Below are 18985 nucleotides of genomic sequence, written 5' to 3' on the forward strand. Positions count from 1 at the left end.
AGTCGACTAATCGTGGCAGCCCTAATTTGAAGTATTTGAAGTTCACCCACTTGCAAGTTCACCCACTTAGAAATGGGTGATCATTGAAATATGTGTTACTGCTGCAAATATGTTTTTGAAGACCTGTTAGTCCACTTCTAAAAAGTCCACCTCCACTCCACTTACAGTGGTTGGACAATGAAACTGAAACACCTGTCATATTAGTGTGGGAGGTTTCATGGCTAAATTAGACCAGCCTGGTGGCCAATCTTCATTAATTGCATATTGTACCAGTAGGAGCAGAGTGTGAAGGTTCAATTAGCAGGGTAAGAGCACAGTTTTGCTCAAAATATTGCAATGCACACAACATTATGGGTGACATATCAGAGTTTAAAAGAGACAAATTGTTGGTGCACGTCTTGCTGGCGCATCTGTGACCAAGACAGCATGTCTTTGTGATGTACCAAGAGCCACGGTATCCAGGGTAATGTCAGCATACAACCAAGAAAGGACGAACCACATCCAACATGATTAACTGTGGACGCTGTAAGAGGAAGCTGTCTGAAAGGGATGTTCGGGTGCTAATCCGGATTGTATCCAAAAAAGATTAAAACCACGGCTGCCCAAATCACGGCAGAATTCAATGTGCACCTCAACTCTCCTGTTTCCACCAGAACTGTCCGTCGAGACAATAAATTATTGTGGTCTAAAACCAGGTGTTTTAGTTTCATTGACCAACCCCTGTATTATTCTAAATTAGAAGCAGCTGTTTTAGCTGCATAAAGACACCTGTTCATACCACACAATCAGTAAGTCTCCAGCTACTAACGTGGCTAAGACCAAAGAGCTTGGTGAAAAAAGATCAACTGTTGGAGCAATTGTTCGAAAATAGAGTAAGAAACTTAACATGGCGGTCAATCTCCCTCAAACTGGAGCTCCATGCAAGATCTCACCTCGTGGCGAATCAATAATCCTAAGAAAAGTGAGAAATTAGCCCAGAACTACACCAGAGGAGCTGGTCAATGACCTGAAGAGAGCTGGCACCACTGTTTCCAAGGTTACTGTGGGTAATACACTAAGACGTCCTAGTTTGAAGACATGCACGGCACAGAAGATTCCCCTGCCCATGTTTGGCCATGACCATTTGGATGATCCAGAGAAGTCATGGGAGATAGTTCTCCAAAATAGAACTTTTTGGTCGTAATTCCATCGCAATGTTTGGAGAATGAAGAATGAGTACCATTCTCTCTTTTTCTTGCACTCTACCCTGAGATATTATAATACAGTATGTCTGCCAGAAGAAAACAACACTACACTTTTATTACTGTCTTTCTCTCAAAAATAAGTTAAAGTTAAAATTAAGTGATTGACACCACTAGGACAAATATAATTTAATCTAATGCTGATATTTCTTGTAAGAACTCTTAAAATCTAAAATGCATCCAGCAGAATGCTTAGAGAAAAGATTTATAGTTTAAGCAGTTAAAGTAATGCTGTTGTTTTTGTTCTTAAGAAAAGCGCCACAAACAGGCTTATTGTTTTCATTTCACTCTCATGGTGACAGTATGAGGGTGAGATTACTCTGGACTGCTGTTAAATAAATACATAAATACATAGTGTGAGAATAAAATTGCTTTTTGTACAATTTGGTTACAATTTACAAAAAGGTATGAAAAAAGCCAGTAGGCTTTTTTTGCATGCATCACCTGTTGCATGCATCACCTTTTGACACTTTCACACCTCTGGTCTGCAGAGACCTATACTTGGAAATAACTGCTGATTTGTCAGAGATTAGTCTAATATATAAATCCTTTAAAGTTCCTGTTTTGTGTTTATGAGGTCAAATAAAATATACAGGTGAGTATAAGGCTAAGTCTCTTTAGTAGTATATATATAGTGCCAGTTCAAGTGCTTTCTTTATTATTATTATTATTTTTATATATATATATATATTTTTTATATATTTATATATTATTATATATTTTTCTACATTGTAGATTAATATATTTATATTGAAAACAATTAAGAGACACATATGGAATTATGTAGTAAACACAAAATGTGTTTGTCCTCCACAATCCCCTGATCTAAACCCACTAAATACTGGTACCACTATATATATATATTGTTTCGACGGACAGTTCTGCCGTGATTTGGGCAGCCGAGTTTTTATGCTTTTTGGATACAATCCGATTTAGCATCCGAACATCCCTTTCAGACAGCTTCCTCTTGCATCCACAGTTAATCCTGTTGGATGTGGTTGGTCCTTCTTGGTGGTATGCTGACATTACCCTGGATACCTTGGCTCTTGATACATCACAAAGACTTGCTGTCTTGGTCACAGATGCGCCAGCAAGACGTGCACCAACAATTTGTCCTCTTTTGAACTCTGGTATTTCAGCCACGATGTTGTGTGCATTATATATATATATATATATATAAGCGCTATATATAGCTTTGTCATCAGTTTTGTCATTAGTTTTGCCTCCACGATTGTGATCAGGTTTCACTTACAGTTTTAAGTAAAAAATAAGAAGTAAGAAAAAGTAGGTTCTATGAAGGGTTTCTAAAATTATGCCAAAAAGTCCCACATTTTCCCTGCAGGCACATAACCTGATTACACGTTATCCTGTCAGCTAACATCATGACCAACATTCAACCTTAAATTAACGTCTATTGGCATTGGTGCCCAGCTGGGTTGTTTATTAATTGTAGAACTGTTTTTTTACTTTTTGAAAAGCTTATATTATTATTCTTATTATTAACAGTGACAGTTCTTCATAATCTCCTTTAAGCACAAAGTAACACATTTTGTAAACCAAAAGTTTTTGTTTGTTTGTTTTTCATTCAAAAAACCATTTGTAGCACTTTGAACATGTGTATTAATATTACTCTCTCTCTCTCTCTCTCTCTCTCTCTCAGGAAATAGTGGACTGGTTTAACTCTATCCGAGCAGTTCAGTTACACTACCTAAAAGTCGCGTTCCCTGGGGCGTCTGATGTTGAGGTATGTTAATGCTGTGTTCACACTTCACCCACACATTCACACACGCATTCACACACACATTCCTGTACACATGCACTCATACACTCTTCTTTCACTTCCTGTAAATTTCCTGTATCGTTTCTTTACTCTTTATGCCTGACACACTATTGTTTTAAATACCACAGACGGCAGTGATGTCAGGCTACTACAGGCTGGAAGCCGCAGTCTGGCTGCTCGATTTAATCCCAGCATTCTCTAAATAGCTTCTACCCTGTTTCCTCTTTCCAGCTAAAACCCAAACTGACGCGCAACTTCCTGAAAGAGGGGTACATGGAGAAGACCGGACCGAGGGTAGGGCACTCAGCATTCTAATCACTCTGACTCTGACCTTGATGTTGCCCTGGTGGGGTTAAATCTGGGCCCAATCTTGGTTATACACTGCACATGGGGTGTAGATGGGACCAGTCTGAGGTTAATACCTCGTTTAAGGGTGTTCTCACTTTTGATGCCAGTGGTTTAGACATTAATGGCTGTGTGTTGAGTTATTTTGAGACCACAGTAAATGTACATTGTTTATACTGTAGCTGTAGACTGACTACTTTACATTGTATCAAAGTGTCATCTTCAGTGTTTTTCCATGAAAATATATAAAAACATTAGTGGTGTCAACTGAGAAAATATAAAAGAATTTTATCAGATGAATTACAACCTTGCTCTTTTTAAGATGTTTTTTTTAAGAGTGGATATTTATATGCAAATAAAATAATGAATGTAAAAAAAATGCAATTATATTTATATTAGTGGTGTCAATTAAAATACTAGTATAGGCTTGTATATCTGAGGGGAGATAAAGCCAACATGGGGTACTGGAATGAAGAATGCATAATAAATTAGATAGATCAGTTGATGAGTTTGTGTACTTCACACAGGCATAAACCTAAACGCACCAAAATGAGCACCAATAAACCACATGAGCACATTTTCTGTCTGGCACGGGAGCAAGACAGTACATTTAGTAAAATATATCTGTGCAGTGTAAAGCTGCTTTAACACAGAACGAGGAAAATCTGCTGCTGTGCTTTCAAACACAGTGTTTTTAATGGGACGGGCAGCACAGATGTAGTACATTGAGTCGCACAGCTACGAACAGTGAATGCTGCACATACAGTGCTCTTAGAGTGAAACAACATGGAGCAGCAGAGACAGCGTTTGTTGATAGCAGTATATTATCTGGCTGATGTATCAGATTTAACTGTGCCTTATCAGCAGTTTAGCTCAGATAATAAGTATATTTAATAGCTGGGTCAGATCGAGACAAGATCATGTTCTCACCACAAGCGAACCACTCCAGAAAAAAACATGCATGTTGGGCGAGGGCGGGGCAGATTATGGCAGAAGTTAGGGTCAAACTTGGTGGTGTAATTAATTTGCGCAAAACAATAATAACACCTTACTGATTCCAAATTAATTGTGTAAGGGTTGACAGCCCTAAAAAATATTTACAAACATTTGAGATATTATACATCAAACCATCATTTAGCTTAGACCACTTACAAAATATGATTATGAAATTGAAAACCTCTGGAATATAATCAAAAGGAAGATAGATGAAAACCAGCAGTTAAACTGCTTGAATTTGTGCACCAGGAGTGACATAAAGTTATCCAAAAGCAGTGTGTAAGACTGGTGGAGGAGAACATGCCAAAATGCATGAAAACTGTGATTAAAAAACAGGGTTATTCCACCAAATATTCAAATTTTGTACTTTATGTATATGAACTTGTTTTCTTTGCATTATTTGAGGTCTGAAAGCTCTGCATCTTTTTTGTTATTTCAGCCATTTCTCATTTTCTGCAAGTACATAAACCTATAAATAGCTAAATCAGAGAGACTGATTCAGAAACTAAAGTGGATTTTTTTCCAGAGCTCTATAGTATGTGATAATGTAGACCACAGCCGGTGGCTTTTATGTGATTCACATTGATATCAGAATTACCACCTATCACCCAAAATTAGAAAATTAATCAAGATATAAATTCTGGCCATATTATCCAGCCGTACCTAAAACATCCTTTTTAAAGCTGCCATAGTTCTGTAAAACAAAGTCATTAGGTGTCATTTTTACATTAGGTGCAATAATGGTGACCATTTTCTGATAATGGCTCCAACCTTTTACACAATAGCTTGCAACTGGCAGAGCTGTACAACAGTATCATACTATTAGTATAATAATACAGGACAGTCCAGCAGCCATGCTATATCTCACTGAGTCATCTGAGTCCTTTCACAGACTAATAACTACTGCTCATCATTCTGAACCTACTGAACTCTGCAACACTGGGTGCGCTAAGCAACCTGAGCCATGTTCTCAGTGTCATAGTCTGACAGGAGATATAATAAATTACAGTCAACCAAAGTACTTGTAACATGTAAAATCTCAACTTCAAGCTAGTTTGTTGACAAATAATAAACTACTAAGCTAAATAACTAACAAATTATTCATTTTGCATTTAGAACTAATTTGTATAATTGTAGTGTTTACTGGGTTATGGCAGGTAACCTCTCATTTGTCTGTAACTAGGCTGTTATTTGGAGATTTTAAAATGTAATATAATTGTGACTGTCTGGATAAAGATAAACCTGCATGAGTGTCTGGAGTTATGTTGTAAGTCAGGCTGGACTTTGTGCAGAGTGAATTTATTATCTTACATGTAATAAACCACAGTTCCCCATCTGTAATAGTGACGAATTTATGATTTTTCGCTTGAGTTATGGTTCTGAGGCCACAGTGCGACACTGAAACTAGGACTTTGATAAATCCTGTCAAAATAAATTTAAAGATATCAAACATGTTGTCAGATGTTGTTTTATAAGCCTATTTAACATTCTGTTATTTTAGCTTAAAATAATGTGTTTATTTTATGGCAGGCTCGTAAAAAAGTGATGTGATGGAAGGTTTTTAAGTGCGCCATAAAGTCCGAAAAATACATTAATAGTTGTTTTATTTTCCTTTTTTTTTTCTTTTTTTTGTATTGGTTTTATCTCTAGATCTCAGTTTTTGTTAAGCTTGATGTTTCTTTCAAAGTATAAAGAGAATAATTAAGATAACTTACAGTTTGTTATTTACATGTACTGAAACATAATTTTTCATCTTTTACAGAATAAATTATTTTTTTTATTTAACTTTGTTTCATTCAAATAGGTTTTTTTATTTTTACTGATTTAAAGGTTCTTCATTATGTCATTTAAACACAGTTATTTAGGAAGCCTCCCCCTCTCTGCTTGAAAGTCTGTCTAGGATAAATTAATGCTAATTTGCTGAACATGTGTAAGATACAAATTTACAAAGAATGAGACTTCTTGTTTAACTACTCTAGCAACATTGAGTTTGAGAAAATTAACTTACTAGAAATGTATTGTGTTTCTTCCTCACCCATGGCTCCAACTTGCATCCAGCTTAATGGTGCTTTACTGGCAGGCTTTTGGTTGGTTTACTGGCCAACATTAGGAGGAAGCAACTGTATTGTATTTTTCACAATATAAGGCGCACTTAAATTCTTAAATTCTTCCTTAAATTCCGTAAAACCAGTCTGGTATTAAGGAGCAGTAAAGCCACTCTGCTGAAGTACAGCGTTATAAGGATGAGTTTTCAGTAAAATATCTTCAGCACTAAGGCTCGGTGCAGCAGTATTAGCATTAGCTGTAAACCCCAGAGGCAAGTGTATTGGACTGTAGTCTGCGTTTTTGCCATGTTAAAACAAGCTATGTGGGACGAATCACTAGCCAATAGCGCCCTGGGTTACCAGAACACTCAGGTTTCCTCAGTCTAACGCTATCAGGTGGCATCTCTCTAGCGCTTTGGTTAGCGGCTAATGCTAATGCTGCTGCATCAAGCCTTAATGCTGGAGAAATTTCACTGAAAATGCCTAAACAAAGTATTGGAAATAAATGGAAGCGCTTTACTCACCCAAATAAAAATTTCATGAAATAAATCTGTGTAGATTAACATTCAGCACTCATTTGACTCTGACACTCTTGCTCATTTTGATGTAGGCATCCTTGCTAGTGTCAGTTAATGCACCTTATAATTTGGTACGCCTTATAGTGCAAGAAATACGTTCACTTATGTATATAATATGTATAATAATGTAGACCCTACTAATCGTAATTAGTTGTCAACTATTTAAATAACTGATTTTACTTGATTAAATCAATGTTGCAGCCCTACTTCTGTCTGTGTAATGAATTGTGCATCATACGAATCTCATGTTTTTTACTGTTTCTGTCATTCCCAGCAAACTGAAGGCTTTAAGAAGCGTTGGTTCACCTTAGACCACAGGAGACTAATGTACTTCAAAGATCCTCTGGTATTATCTGTTTTCCTTCCTCTTTTCTCAATACACACCCCAACACATGTTTACAATAACACAGACACACACACACGTTTCCTCGTAAAAGAAAAAAAAAATCATCTGGAATTTTTGGAGGTTTTTAAATACTGATCTTAGTCCACCTTTATACAGCTGGTCCCGGATCAGCAGTCAGGGGCAGCTATTACTGTTTGTTACAGCATTGGCAGTCCATGTGTGAAGTTCCTTACGGTATGCTGACAGGAATTACTGGCTCCTGTCCAAGTGCTTTCAGTAAAACAGTGCTAAACCAGTTGTTCCACCTGCTGCAGGTGAGAATGTGACATGATAAAGGGTATCTCTATGAGATTACCTAACTTCCGATAGCATTCCAGACAGCTAAACATAGTTAGTTACATCGCCAAAAAGTATTTGCAAATAAACTTCCGATTCTGTTACATCCGATTCTTAATCCATAGGGTTTAATATGATGTTAGCCTACCCCTTTGCAGCTAAAACAGCTTTAACTCTTTTGAGAAGGCTTTCCACAAGGTTCAGGAGTGTGTTTATAAGAATTTTTGACCATTCGTCCAGAAGTTGATTGAGATCAGAGATGGCTAATGTTGGGTGGGTAAAAAAAATCAAAGGTGTTCTGTCTGGTTGCAGGCCAGTAAAGTTCTTCCACACCAGACCTTCTCATCCATGTCTTTATGGTTCTTGCTTTGTATACTGGTGTACAGTCATGTTGGAACAGGAAGGGGCCGTCCCCAAACTGTTCCTGGAAAGTTAGGAGCCTGAAATTGTCAAAATCTGTTGGTCTGCTGAAGCAGTAAGAGTTCCTTTCACTGGAACTAAAGAGGCCAAGCCCAACTCCTGAAAAAACATCCAACACATAATCCCCCCTCAACCAAACTTTACACTTGGCACAATAAAGGCAGAAAAGTACAGTTCTTCCGACCACCAAACCCAGACTCATCCATTAGTTTGTCAGATCCATTGAGTTACTTTTGTTCCCAATGGTTTCCACTTTGCTGTAATACCAGTAACAGTTGACTACCTGTGAGACTCTCTTTCACCCTCACTCTCTCATGCCTGCACCCTCTCCCTCTCTTGCGCACCCTCTCTCACTTTCTCTCTCTCTCTCTCTCTCTCTCTCTGTCTTGTGCACGCGCCCTCTCTCTCTTTCTTTCTCTCATGCGCATGCTCTCTCTCTTTCTCTCTCTCTCTCTCTCTCTCTCTCCCGCATGCACCCTCTCTCTCTTTCGCATCCTCTCTCTCTTTCTCGCACATGCCCTGTCTCTCTCTCTCTCTCTCTCTCTCTCTCTCTCTCTTGCACGTGCCCTCTCTCTCTCTTGTGCGTACATGTGCCCTCTCCCTCTTCTGCACTTGCCGTCTCTGTCTCTTTCTCTCATGCGCATGCACCCTCTCTCTCACTCTCTCGCATGCAGCCTCTCTTTCTCTCTCTCTCTCTCTCTCTCTCTTTTTCGCACACCCTCCCTTGCTTTCTCGCACGTGCCCTCTCGCTCTCGCAGGCGCTCTTTCTCTCTCTCTTGTGCATGTGCCCTCTCTCGCTCTCTCTCTCTCGCACCCGCACCGCTCTCTATCTATCTCAATATGTTTAGGAAAAAAAAAGTGTGGTTTAAGCAGTTAAATTAATGCTGATGTTCTTGTTCTTAATAAAGAGCCACAATCAGCCTCACTGTTTGTTTGTTCCAACAAGATCTAAAAGATGGATTCTCTCTTGATGACAGTTGGAGAGAATCCTGGTTTCAAGCATTTAATAAAAGAGCTCGAGCCTTGTTAAAACATTCCATCCCCCCCAAAAAAATAAAACATGGTTATACTTAAGTTAATTAAGTTAATAAAGGTGAGGCTAAACAGAATGCCCAGCCTCTTTATTTTTTCCACCAACCATACCAAAAAAATATACCGAAAGTGCAACGAAAGAATAACAAACAATTTATACGGGTTTATACGGGGGTGTGAACCGAACTGTGAGTTTTCTGTACCGTTACTACACCCCTACTGTGGAATATTTAGTAGTGAGGAATTTTCACAACTAGACTTGTTACACAGGTGGTGTTCTGTCACGGTAACAAGCTTGAATTCACTGAGCTCCTGAGAGCTAGCTTATCAAATGTCAGTTTTGGCTAAAAATGTACATCCTGTCGTGTAGCTTGACATGAGAGGATGGATGCGCGCATGACAGGAAATAAGAATGAGTCTGTGTCATCTAAAGTCTTATACATATGAATAATATTGAATAGACTGAAACTGAACCTGGCAGAAATCCTTATTCTAAAATGTTCTAAAGCTGATTTATAGCGTATTGTCTGTGGTGTAAACCCTGGTTTTGCTGTGTTTGCTGTGATGGTAGGATGCGTTTGCTAAAGGTGAGGTGTTCCTGGGACACAAGGATCTGGGCTACAGTGCCAGCGCAGGCCTGCCTCCCAACACCCACTGCAACGGCACCTGGCAAAATGGCATCACCATTCAGACGCCGGATCGCAGCTACCTGTTTACCTGCGAGACGGAGGTGGAGCAACAGGACTGGCTGAAGCACTTTAATGAGCTCATCAACACAGTGATGTCACCTCAAGAGTACAGCAGTAAGTGACACTATTAGAAACACCCACGTCATGCTTCCAGTCACTGGCCACTTTGATAGAAACATTTATTTTGTGTTTATACTCTCTAGCCAATTTATTAGAAGGAGGTCTGGCGTTAAGCGAAGTTTAAGGGTTAGCTTTAGGTAAAGCACTGAGTGCTAAATGCCACTGCTCTCCCTGCAGCATTAATAAAATTTATTTCAGCTAAGATAATGCTTCTAACTCTTACCTCAGACCTGGTAAGTCGGTGCTTGGGCAGTCTCACCACGTCAAAGCCCTCGAATCCTCTCTATACCATAACACATATGGTGTTCTGACGAGTTGAGCTGCCTTGTCAAACCGTGCTTCCCTAGTGTACATTGCAGGTAAAATGCAGAATCAACCGGAGATCCAATTTAAACCTATAGTTACTTACACAAGATAGCTAACGCTAACCAGCTGGTGTAAACAGAGCTGTCATCCTCTCATTTTTAAGCATTTTCTTTTACTAGCTACTGCAGACAGTGGAGGTTGAAGAACAGCTTTATATGCAGCATGCCCTATAGTATTTCACAAAGAACATAAAAGAGTGGATTTTAGCAGAAGGAGACCTTTAAAGGTTTAAAATAAACCTAGCATAAACGTATAAACTGTTTTTGTAAGGACGTAAACTGATCATTTCTTTCACCACTGTATGTTTGTAACTGAACTGACACTCACTTCTGTGTATACTAATTTTTATAAAATTTTTATTCATTTTGCAGTGGAGGCCCTTTTCAAGCACAGGCACTGATGGAGTCAGGCATATTCTTTTCAGCATCTCTATAAGTCTGAGACACAACACACTACTTTTTTTTTTAAATACTTTCCAAGAATTTGTATGTTTTGTTGTTGTTGATGTTGTTTTTTATATTTTTAGTAGTTAATTAATAATTATGCAGAGTAAATACTAAGAATAATAAAATGACATTACTGTAAATTGTTATGACATGGAATTAATACATTTCATCTGTGTTTTAATAAATTATCTATTTGAACAAAGAAAAAAAACAACAATATATCAACCATTTCTCTGTTTTAGGAAATGAATGAAAATGAAATTTGTACTTTATTACATTTTAAATCTGAAATGTGTTTTATGTAGACTTATATTTCTTCAATTATAAATTAAATTAAGAAATAAATAAACGTACACTAGTGAAGAAAGGGAGAAATGGATGATATATACTTACTCTTTGGAAGGGCTCATATATAGTTATGTGTTAGACTGAACTGTCAAAACGATTGATCTGTAACAATGTAAAATATTTGGTTAATCTACTGTTTATTTACTTTTTTGTTTTATATATATACATATATTACTGGTCAGATTAAAAAATAAAACACCCCTATTTTTAGTAGTCCAGTACCAGTGCTGTATGGTCCAGACGAGTTGATCTTTTTTTTTGCTCTCATTTTTTCAATGACTTTATTACTTCTCTACACCTGTCAGAACTCGAATTCTTCTCTTCACTGCTGAAACCGAGACTTAGTCTTATGTTAAGCTGAGCTTGTTGCCATGTGGGTCAGCCAGACCTGACTCTTTCTGTACCAGGGTTCTCCTGTTTCCAAGAGTCTTTTGAAGGTGTAGAAAACACCTCTCACTCACTCGCAGTTATTGACTGGACCTGAAGAGCTGAAATGGCAAAAATAAAGGGAAAAAATATGGGTGTTCTAAAACTTTTGAACTTTTGAGTGTGTGTATATATATATGTATACATATATAAAATGCCTGCTCAAGATTGTGTTCTGATTATTACATTCCCAAACGATGTAATTGTTGATTGGGTATAGACCCTGGAACTTCTTAACCACATGACATATTCAAAATAAATGCAAAAATAAATGTTTACCACAAATAAAAGAAACAAAGGTGTCTCTGTTACATAGCTCTCTACCAGTAAACAAGCTTTTTAGCACTTTATTAGGAACACTGTGTATATTATTACTGGGTATATCCTACCTGTGCTCTCAAACCAGCCTTCCTTTCTTAAATCAGATCCTTAAAGATTTCGTTCCATGTCATAAAGTCCTGTCATGATAAATATGTGAAGCCTTAATATTTACAGTACCTTTGGATTTAATAACTGGCTTTTGGCGATGCTCCCAACAGGCTTACAACGCTAGAAATAGGGGAATAGCTTTTCCCATGCAAAGAAATGAATATTTTTACACAACCAACAAGCTCAAAGTAGCTTCACACCGAGATCCTCCATTCCTAGGACTTTAATTAAGCCTAGCTACCTGGCAAGGCTGTAGAAGTGAAGTAGTTGCTTCATAAAACGCTTTAAGACTACAGACAGAATCGTAAGCCTACAGTTTGCCAGCAGTTTATCCAACCAGTCATTTTTGTGAAACATGAGCCTGACGCATGATAGCAGCATATATACCCCTTTGTCAAGTCCAAACTCTGGCAGTAGTAAAACTGGAACTGGCTCACGTGGGGGTGGGAAGGGCATAACACGGGTAACGCCTCGTCTAGGTGCAACCCTGGGTGTGGGAGGCAACCTGTACACCAGGGGTCAGGAATTAAGTTTGGCCGCGAGACAGATATTTTTCAAGCCGTTCCCTGGCAGGCCACGAAAAAAAATGAAGTATAATGGGATGGAGTGCTACATACTAGTAGCTCTCCAGCCCAGAGGGTTGTTGAACACAAGTGCAGAACAGTTGATCTCAAAGCAGGTAAACCAGAGAGAAAAAATAAATAAATAAACACACCGCTCCTCACACGGGATCAAACCTGTGTCATTAGGGTTGTGGCCTAATACACTATCGCTGCCTTGGCTAGTAAATTGGGACATGGCTGGGACAAAAACGCCATTATAAAGAGATAGGGAGCCCAAGAATGGGCGTAAACTAACAAAAACCCATCAGAGAAACATTTTATTCATTTATTTTTTCCATTTTTATTTATTATAGTTTAAACAACCTCATGGGCCAGATGTTTCACGCTTGCGGGCCGCATCTGGCCCGTGGGCCACCTATTGCGGACCCCTGCTGTACACCTTGTAGGTCTTCATCATGAACTTACAGTAGAAACTGCTCACCTCAGCTACTTGGCCACCATCCGTCTGTGTGGTATGCATCTACTTTGCCCATGACTGGTTCTTTGGTGAAAAATTATAATTAGGGCTAAGGGTGAATCATGTCCCAGTGCCACTGTGGTAGAAATAGTCCTGCATTGCGTTAAAGCTCATTGTTTGATAGAGTGTAATGAGAAAATCTGTGTGTGTGTGTGTGTGTGTGTGTATGGTAACTGGTATCACTGATGTCTGAAATGGCACCCTGGTGTTCCGAGCTGGGTCAGACAGCCTAAAGGGAACATCTCATAAATCTAACACGTCATGTGCAGTCGCACCTATGTGTGAGTGAGAGAGAGTGTGTTAAGAGGACAGAGAGAGAGAGAACGAGAGGCAAGAGGAAGGACAGGCGAGGCAACAGACAAGGAGCAAAGTTTGTAAGCGAGAGAACTGTGCGGGAGAATGCAACACAAACTCTGACACTCTCCCTGACAATAGTCTTCCTCAAGGATCCAGGAGTTCAAACCTTGGATGGAAACATTCGTGGCAATTCACTTCCCTGGGAAGAAGAATCGGGAGCAGATAACCTTCGATTGGATTTCTAGATGTTCCCAATCAGGTCCTAGGCTGTTGTATTTAGGCACATCTGAAGGACTTTACAAGCTTTTGACTGCACAGCACTGGAACATGGATTTGTGTGAGACTAGTTCATCTACATGTTTCTCTCTACGGACTTGTCATCCATGCTCGAAAGTTAGTCACTTTCTGTTTCATGTTTGAATGGAAAACAGGAACCTCATCCAAAGTTCAACATCTCATAATCCCAGATCCAGCCGTTCCGAAGACTTTGAATATGCCTAGTTACCTGGCATGGATGTAGATGAAGTCGTCCCTTTGTAAGAAGCTTTAAGACTTCTGATCAACTTGAAAGCCTACAGTTTATGGTGGATAAACCAGCGGACAATCCAGTATTTCCTCCCAACCAATAAATAAACCTCTTGAATCTATTTAGCTTTTTCAACAGACCTCCAGACTTTTTTGTGGAACATGAGCCTGACACAGAATAGCAGCATCTCTACCCCTTCGTTGAGTCCAAATTCTGGCAACAGTGGAGCAGGAACTGGCTCGAGTGGAGGTGGAGGGGGTGTAACATGGGTAACCCCTCTTCTGGGTGCCACCCTTGTCACCATGTGTGTCCTGGGTGTGGCAGGCAACCTGTACACCTTAGCCATAATGCGCTCAGCTGTTCTGCGCCGTGCTGGATCCATGCACGTCTTCATCGTGAACCTTGCAGCAGCTGACCTGCTCTACCTGGCCACCATCCCCTTTGTGGTGTGCACCTACTTTGCCCATGACTGGTTCTTCGGTGAGACAGGCTGCCGGGTGCTGCTGAGCCTGGACCTGCTCACCATGCATGCCAGCGTTTTTGCACTAGTGGCAATGAGCATGGAGCGTTATCGAGCTGTGGCTGCCCCTTTCCATGCCCGTCGCCATTCCACCATCCGCCGCCACTGGATGGTGGCACTGGGCATCTGGACTGCAGCCTTCGTCCTTACGTTACCCATGATGGTGATGATCCGGCTACGAGAGGGACGTCCAGGACCGGGCGGTCTGGTCAAGCGTATCTGCTTCCCCACCTGGAAGCTGGAGGCCTTCAAAGCCTATCTAACTGTGCTTTTCTTCACTAGCATGCTTGTTCCCGGTTTGGTTATGGTGGGGCTATACGCTGGTTTAGCAAGACGCTACTGGACAGCGCAGGCTAACCTGAACCGCAGAGGAGGAACAGGAGCTGGAAGAAGGACAAAACTCAAGCATAAAGTGGTGGCCATGATCTTCAGCATCGTGGTGGCTTACTGGGCCTGCTTTCTGCCTTTCTGGGGTTGGCAGATGGCCAAGCTCTTCTCATCTGAGTCACTGCGCTCGCTCTCACCTGCCGCACACACTTACGTCAACTTCTTTGTCACCTGCCTGACCTACGGAAACAGTTGTGTGAACCCGCTACTCTACACTCTGCTCACCCGCAACTACAAAGACTACCTGGCTCAGAGGGGACAGTCCTCATGCTCTAGTCGTGGCGACCAGGGGTCGGCTGCAGGGGGCAATGCATGAAATGATCATAGGCCAGTTTGACCTTCATGCTTTGGACCTTGACATCTCAGTTTAATTTGCAGATTCTGAATAGTATTCTTTTTTATATTATGAATTGATGTGCCACTGGTTCCCTGTCCAGGGGGTCTTTCTGCCTAGCACCTATCGATTCCAGGTAGGATCTGGGTTAATCTCGACCATGATCTGGAAGAAGTGGATACGGAGATGGATGGTTGTTTGTTTGATGTACCTCTAATGGTGCTTTACATGGTGTATTACATACTATGTCTGACTGTATGTATGAACTGTCAAACTACTGTCAAACTCGTTCCTTCAACTTTCCTGAAACTTCATATACTACCTGACCAGAAAGACCAATCATAAGTCTCCAATTACAGGGGTCTCAATACCTTCAAAAATTCATAGACAATTCTGCGAAGTGTGTGTGCTTGGTTACAGCTTTTTTGCACAGGTATTGTTAAGATTATGATGGGTGGACTGTTAAGATAAAGATATACTTGCTGTTAACATACGCAAGATGGATGCATCACATTTCCTGCATCCTTTTGGTGCATTAGTCCCAGATAGGACATCCGGACAGAGCACGGTAAGTGCCAACATTCCTTGTTGGCAGGTATAATATGACAGGTGGTCCGAGCTGCAATCGCCAAAAACCCTGTTTACAGAGTATAATAAAGGAATTGGTCTGGGAATTGCCTGCTTATGCCAAACCTCTGGTTTATAAGGATTTATAAACCACATTCCGCATGGCTGATGCTGAGTCTACCATATAAAAGCCAAGCTCAGGCAGATTCTTCCTGTTTTCTAGGACAGGGCAGTGCTGAAAAGTTTTGAAGAACAGATACCTACATCTTCCCACTGTGGGCAGTGGAAGTTTCTAATTAAAGCCTTCAGTAACATGTGTAGCACATAGGCAAGTATATGAATATCTCTAGCCTTAAGATATGCAGGGAAATGGGGTGAGATAATTCCAGCTACTTTTAGAGCACTTTGAATGGGTCTGACCTTTTCCTAAATGTCAACCCTAGTTTCCAGGATTTTTCATAAACGGTGCTTTAGAGGACTGCTGTTGGGATGCGTTTCAAATGTGATGGACGTCTGAAACAATGACATTTGATGAACTGCTGCGCAAGAAGTTATGATGACTCAAGTAAGTTGGAACTTCAAGACTTTGACTTTGTTTCGGCAGTCCTCTGAACTTGCGATCAGGTTGCCAATGATTCAGTGGCACATGTACCAAGAACCCAGGACTTTATTTTCTTATAGAGCTAGGCTATTCATACTGTGGTGCATAAAAGTCTGTGATTCCTTTAGAATTTTAGATATTTCTGCCTAAATCTGATGCAAAACTTTTTCACACAAATAAGCAGAATCAGACAAGCAGAATCAAAACAAAGCAGACAAAAATATTAGACTCTGTATGCATTAATTGAGAAAAATGATCCAAGATTACATATATGTTGGTGGCAAAGATATGTTAACCAGCTCTGATATGCTGTTGTTTTTCCTCCCAAGAACTGCTGGTTCAGCTCCTTCCAAAACATTTCTACTCGATTAGGGTTATTTTTTGGGTCATTCCAGTACATGAATTTTACGCTTCTTTGTCCTTCATTTAAGTTTGATATTTTTTTGTGCTTAGGTTAATTGTCTTGCTGCATGGCCAACATTACTGCAGTGGTACTGCTTTCTAAAAATAAGAAAATAATAATTAGATACATTTACTCACTTAATGCCATGAATGGCACACAGATGCCCCATATGTGGCCATGTGAAGTTTCTAGAATCAGGCATAAATAAGAGACCACTTTAGATTCTGAATCAGTGTCTCTGATTTTGCTATTTATAGGTATATGAGAAAAAGGAACAATTGCTTTTGGATAACTTTATCCCACTCCTGGTGCAAAAAATTGAGCAGTTCAGCTTGGTTTGATGGCTTGTGATCATCCATTAAAGAGGTTATTAAAGAGGTTTTCAATTTGATAAAATCAAAGAAACTCATCATTTTAAGTGGTTTCATATTTTTTTCAGAGCTGTATATTCAGAGCATACCTGGGTGGGCAGTGTAGGGTAGGCAGCATGCTGAATTAGAATTACTTTTGTGATACCTTTGGGACTGTCAGTACCCCCTTAAGTCAGGACCCCTTGCTTAAGAAATAATCTTATTTGTTCAAGCCATGATACACTTCAACCCATGTGTTGCGAAGATAAAACTTTAATAGAGTCCTGTTTTACACCTGATTATGATCCCAATGGTTGAAAACACTTGACCCTTATTTCTAATTCTAAAATTTCCTTTTAATCCTAAGGGTTCACATACTTTTTCCATCCACATCGATTTGCAATGTAGGATAATTTCCTCAATAAATACACGATAAAAGTTTAATAATTTTGTCTCATTTGTTTGATTTGGTTTTCTTTAAGTATATATCTGAAAATAATTTAAGTGTAACATAAGGTTTTTGGTCAAATTCATGATGAAATATTGGAATTTTGAAACAGTTCACAGACTTGCAAGCACCACTTTGTATTTCTTTTTTTTTTTTAATTCTGGATGTTGTAAAGCCTCTTAAGCATTTGTGTGATGCTCTGGAGTGTCTGCAGGAATACTTTTTAATGCTCATCAAAATAAATGACTTCATGCTGTTAGCACTTAGATCATCTCGGCAGTGAAGCACTATAAAAGGAACTTTAACACTGAAACTTCAGACCTGGAGAAAAAATGTTGTGTTGGGATGTTTGTAAATGTCTGAGCATGAAGTGTGTGAGTGTGAGTGTATGCGGGAGTGTATCTCTCAGCTGTACATGTCTGTACTGCTCCCTCTCTCTTTCTCTCTCTTGTTCTGGAATGTTTCTCCAGGACACTAAATTCCTCACTCCGTGCTACAAACCTTTTCGAGTGGGTGTGCAAATTACTTCAGGGACCACAGATTTTCTTTGGCCAGCAGAAAATAAGCAATAGAAGACTCATTATCTTAACATTGCTGTCAGAACCATGTGACCTCTGATGCTTTTTTAAATTCAAATCAACCTGAACCTGAATCATGAAACCCCTGATCAAAGTTGAGTAAACAGGTTCTAGAACAGGTTCCTATGCATACAAGTGTATATTGGTCATTTCTTTTCTGTTGTCTATTATCATGAATAAAGCTCTGCTTGAAGGCAGAAGATCTGATGCAACATTCCATGCATTCCTTTGGGAAACCCCTACAGCCCACTGTGGATGGCACAAGGTTCTCTAAGCCACAAAGTTTCTACTAGTAGAGTCTACACAAGTTCAACACAGGATCTTGAGTAACGTTGAGTAACATTTTGCAGAGACATGCATTTAACTAAACTAACCTTTAATTAAACTTTTGTAAATGCAACACAGTAACCCACAAAAGATACAGTGTTGTGAAAAAGAATTTGTTCCTAGAGATTTTTTGTTGTTTCCTTGTTTTGCATCCTTATATATTTTTTTCAGACTCAGATAACCTGAGTAAAAAAACAAGCAGTTTTTCAGACCTGATTACTGCCAGAACTGTACAATCAATAAATCATTTAAATAGAATCTGTCTGGCAATATGAAGTAGGATAAAATTACATAAAGTTACAAAAAGCAACAAATTATGCCCTAGTTTAAAGAAGCTCAAGAACAGATGAAAAGAAACGTAGTAATTGACCATCTATCAGTCTGAAAAAGGTTAAAAAAATTATTTCTTACAGTTTGAGACTCACCACAGTGAACCACAGTGAGAGCCATTATTCACAAATGCAGAAAGCATGGAACACTGGTGAACCTTCCAAGGAGTGGCCGGCCAACCAAAATTATTCCAAGAAGGCATGGACAACTCATCCAGGAGGTCATAAAAGAACCCAGAACAACATCTAAAAAACTGTGGGTCTCACTTTTCTCAGTTACGGTTAGTGTTAATGA

General features: G+C 39.5%; 2 protein-coding genes across 2 annotated transcripts in view; both read left to right on the forward strand.

The window, feature by feature from the left end:
* The window catches only part of zgc:92360 (ArfGap_ADAP and PH1_ADAP domain-containing protein), a 33237-nt gene extending 21936 nt beyond the window's left edge, over window positions 1–11301 (forward strand). Inside the window, exons 7-11 of the mRNA XM_007238127.4 lie at window positions 2902–2985; window positions 3253–3315; window positions 7260–7331; window positions 9691–9922; window positions 10666–11301. Coding sequence (XP_007238189.1) covers window positions 2902–2985; window positions 3253–3315; window positions 7260–7331; window positions 9691–9922; window positions 10666–10694 — 480 coding nt within the window. The 3' untranslated portion in view covers window positions 10695–11301. The remainder of the gene's footprint in view (window positions 1–2901; window positions 2986–3252; window positions 3316–7259; window positions 7332–9690; window positions 9923–10665) is intronic.
* Window positions 11302–13302: 2001 nt separating this feature from the next.
* uts2r4 (urotensin-2 receptor 4) lies at window positions 13303–17558 on the forward strand. The gene has a single exon (XM_007238130.4). The coding sequence runs from the start codon at window positions 14008–14010 to the stop codon at window positions 15067–15069; it is 1062 nt and encodes a 353-aa protein (XP_007238192.3). The 5' UTR covers window positions 13303–14007; the 3' UTR covers window positions 15070–17558.
* The last annotated feature ends 1427 nt before the right edge of the window (window positions 17559–18985 follow it).

Source organism: Astyanax mexicanus, chromosome 5 (genome assembly GCF_023375975.1).
Source record: "Astyanax mexicanus isolate ESR-SI-001 chromosome 5, AstMex3_surface, whole genome shotgun sequence".
In the NCBI taxonomy this organism is placed as follows: Eukaryota; Metazoa; Chordata; class Actinopteri; order Characiformes; family Acestrorhamphidae; genus Astyanax; species Astyanax mexicanus.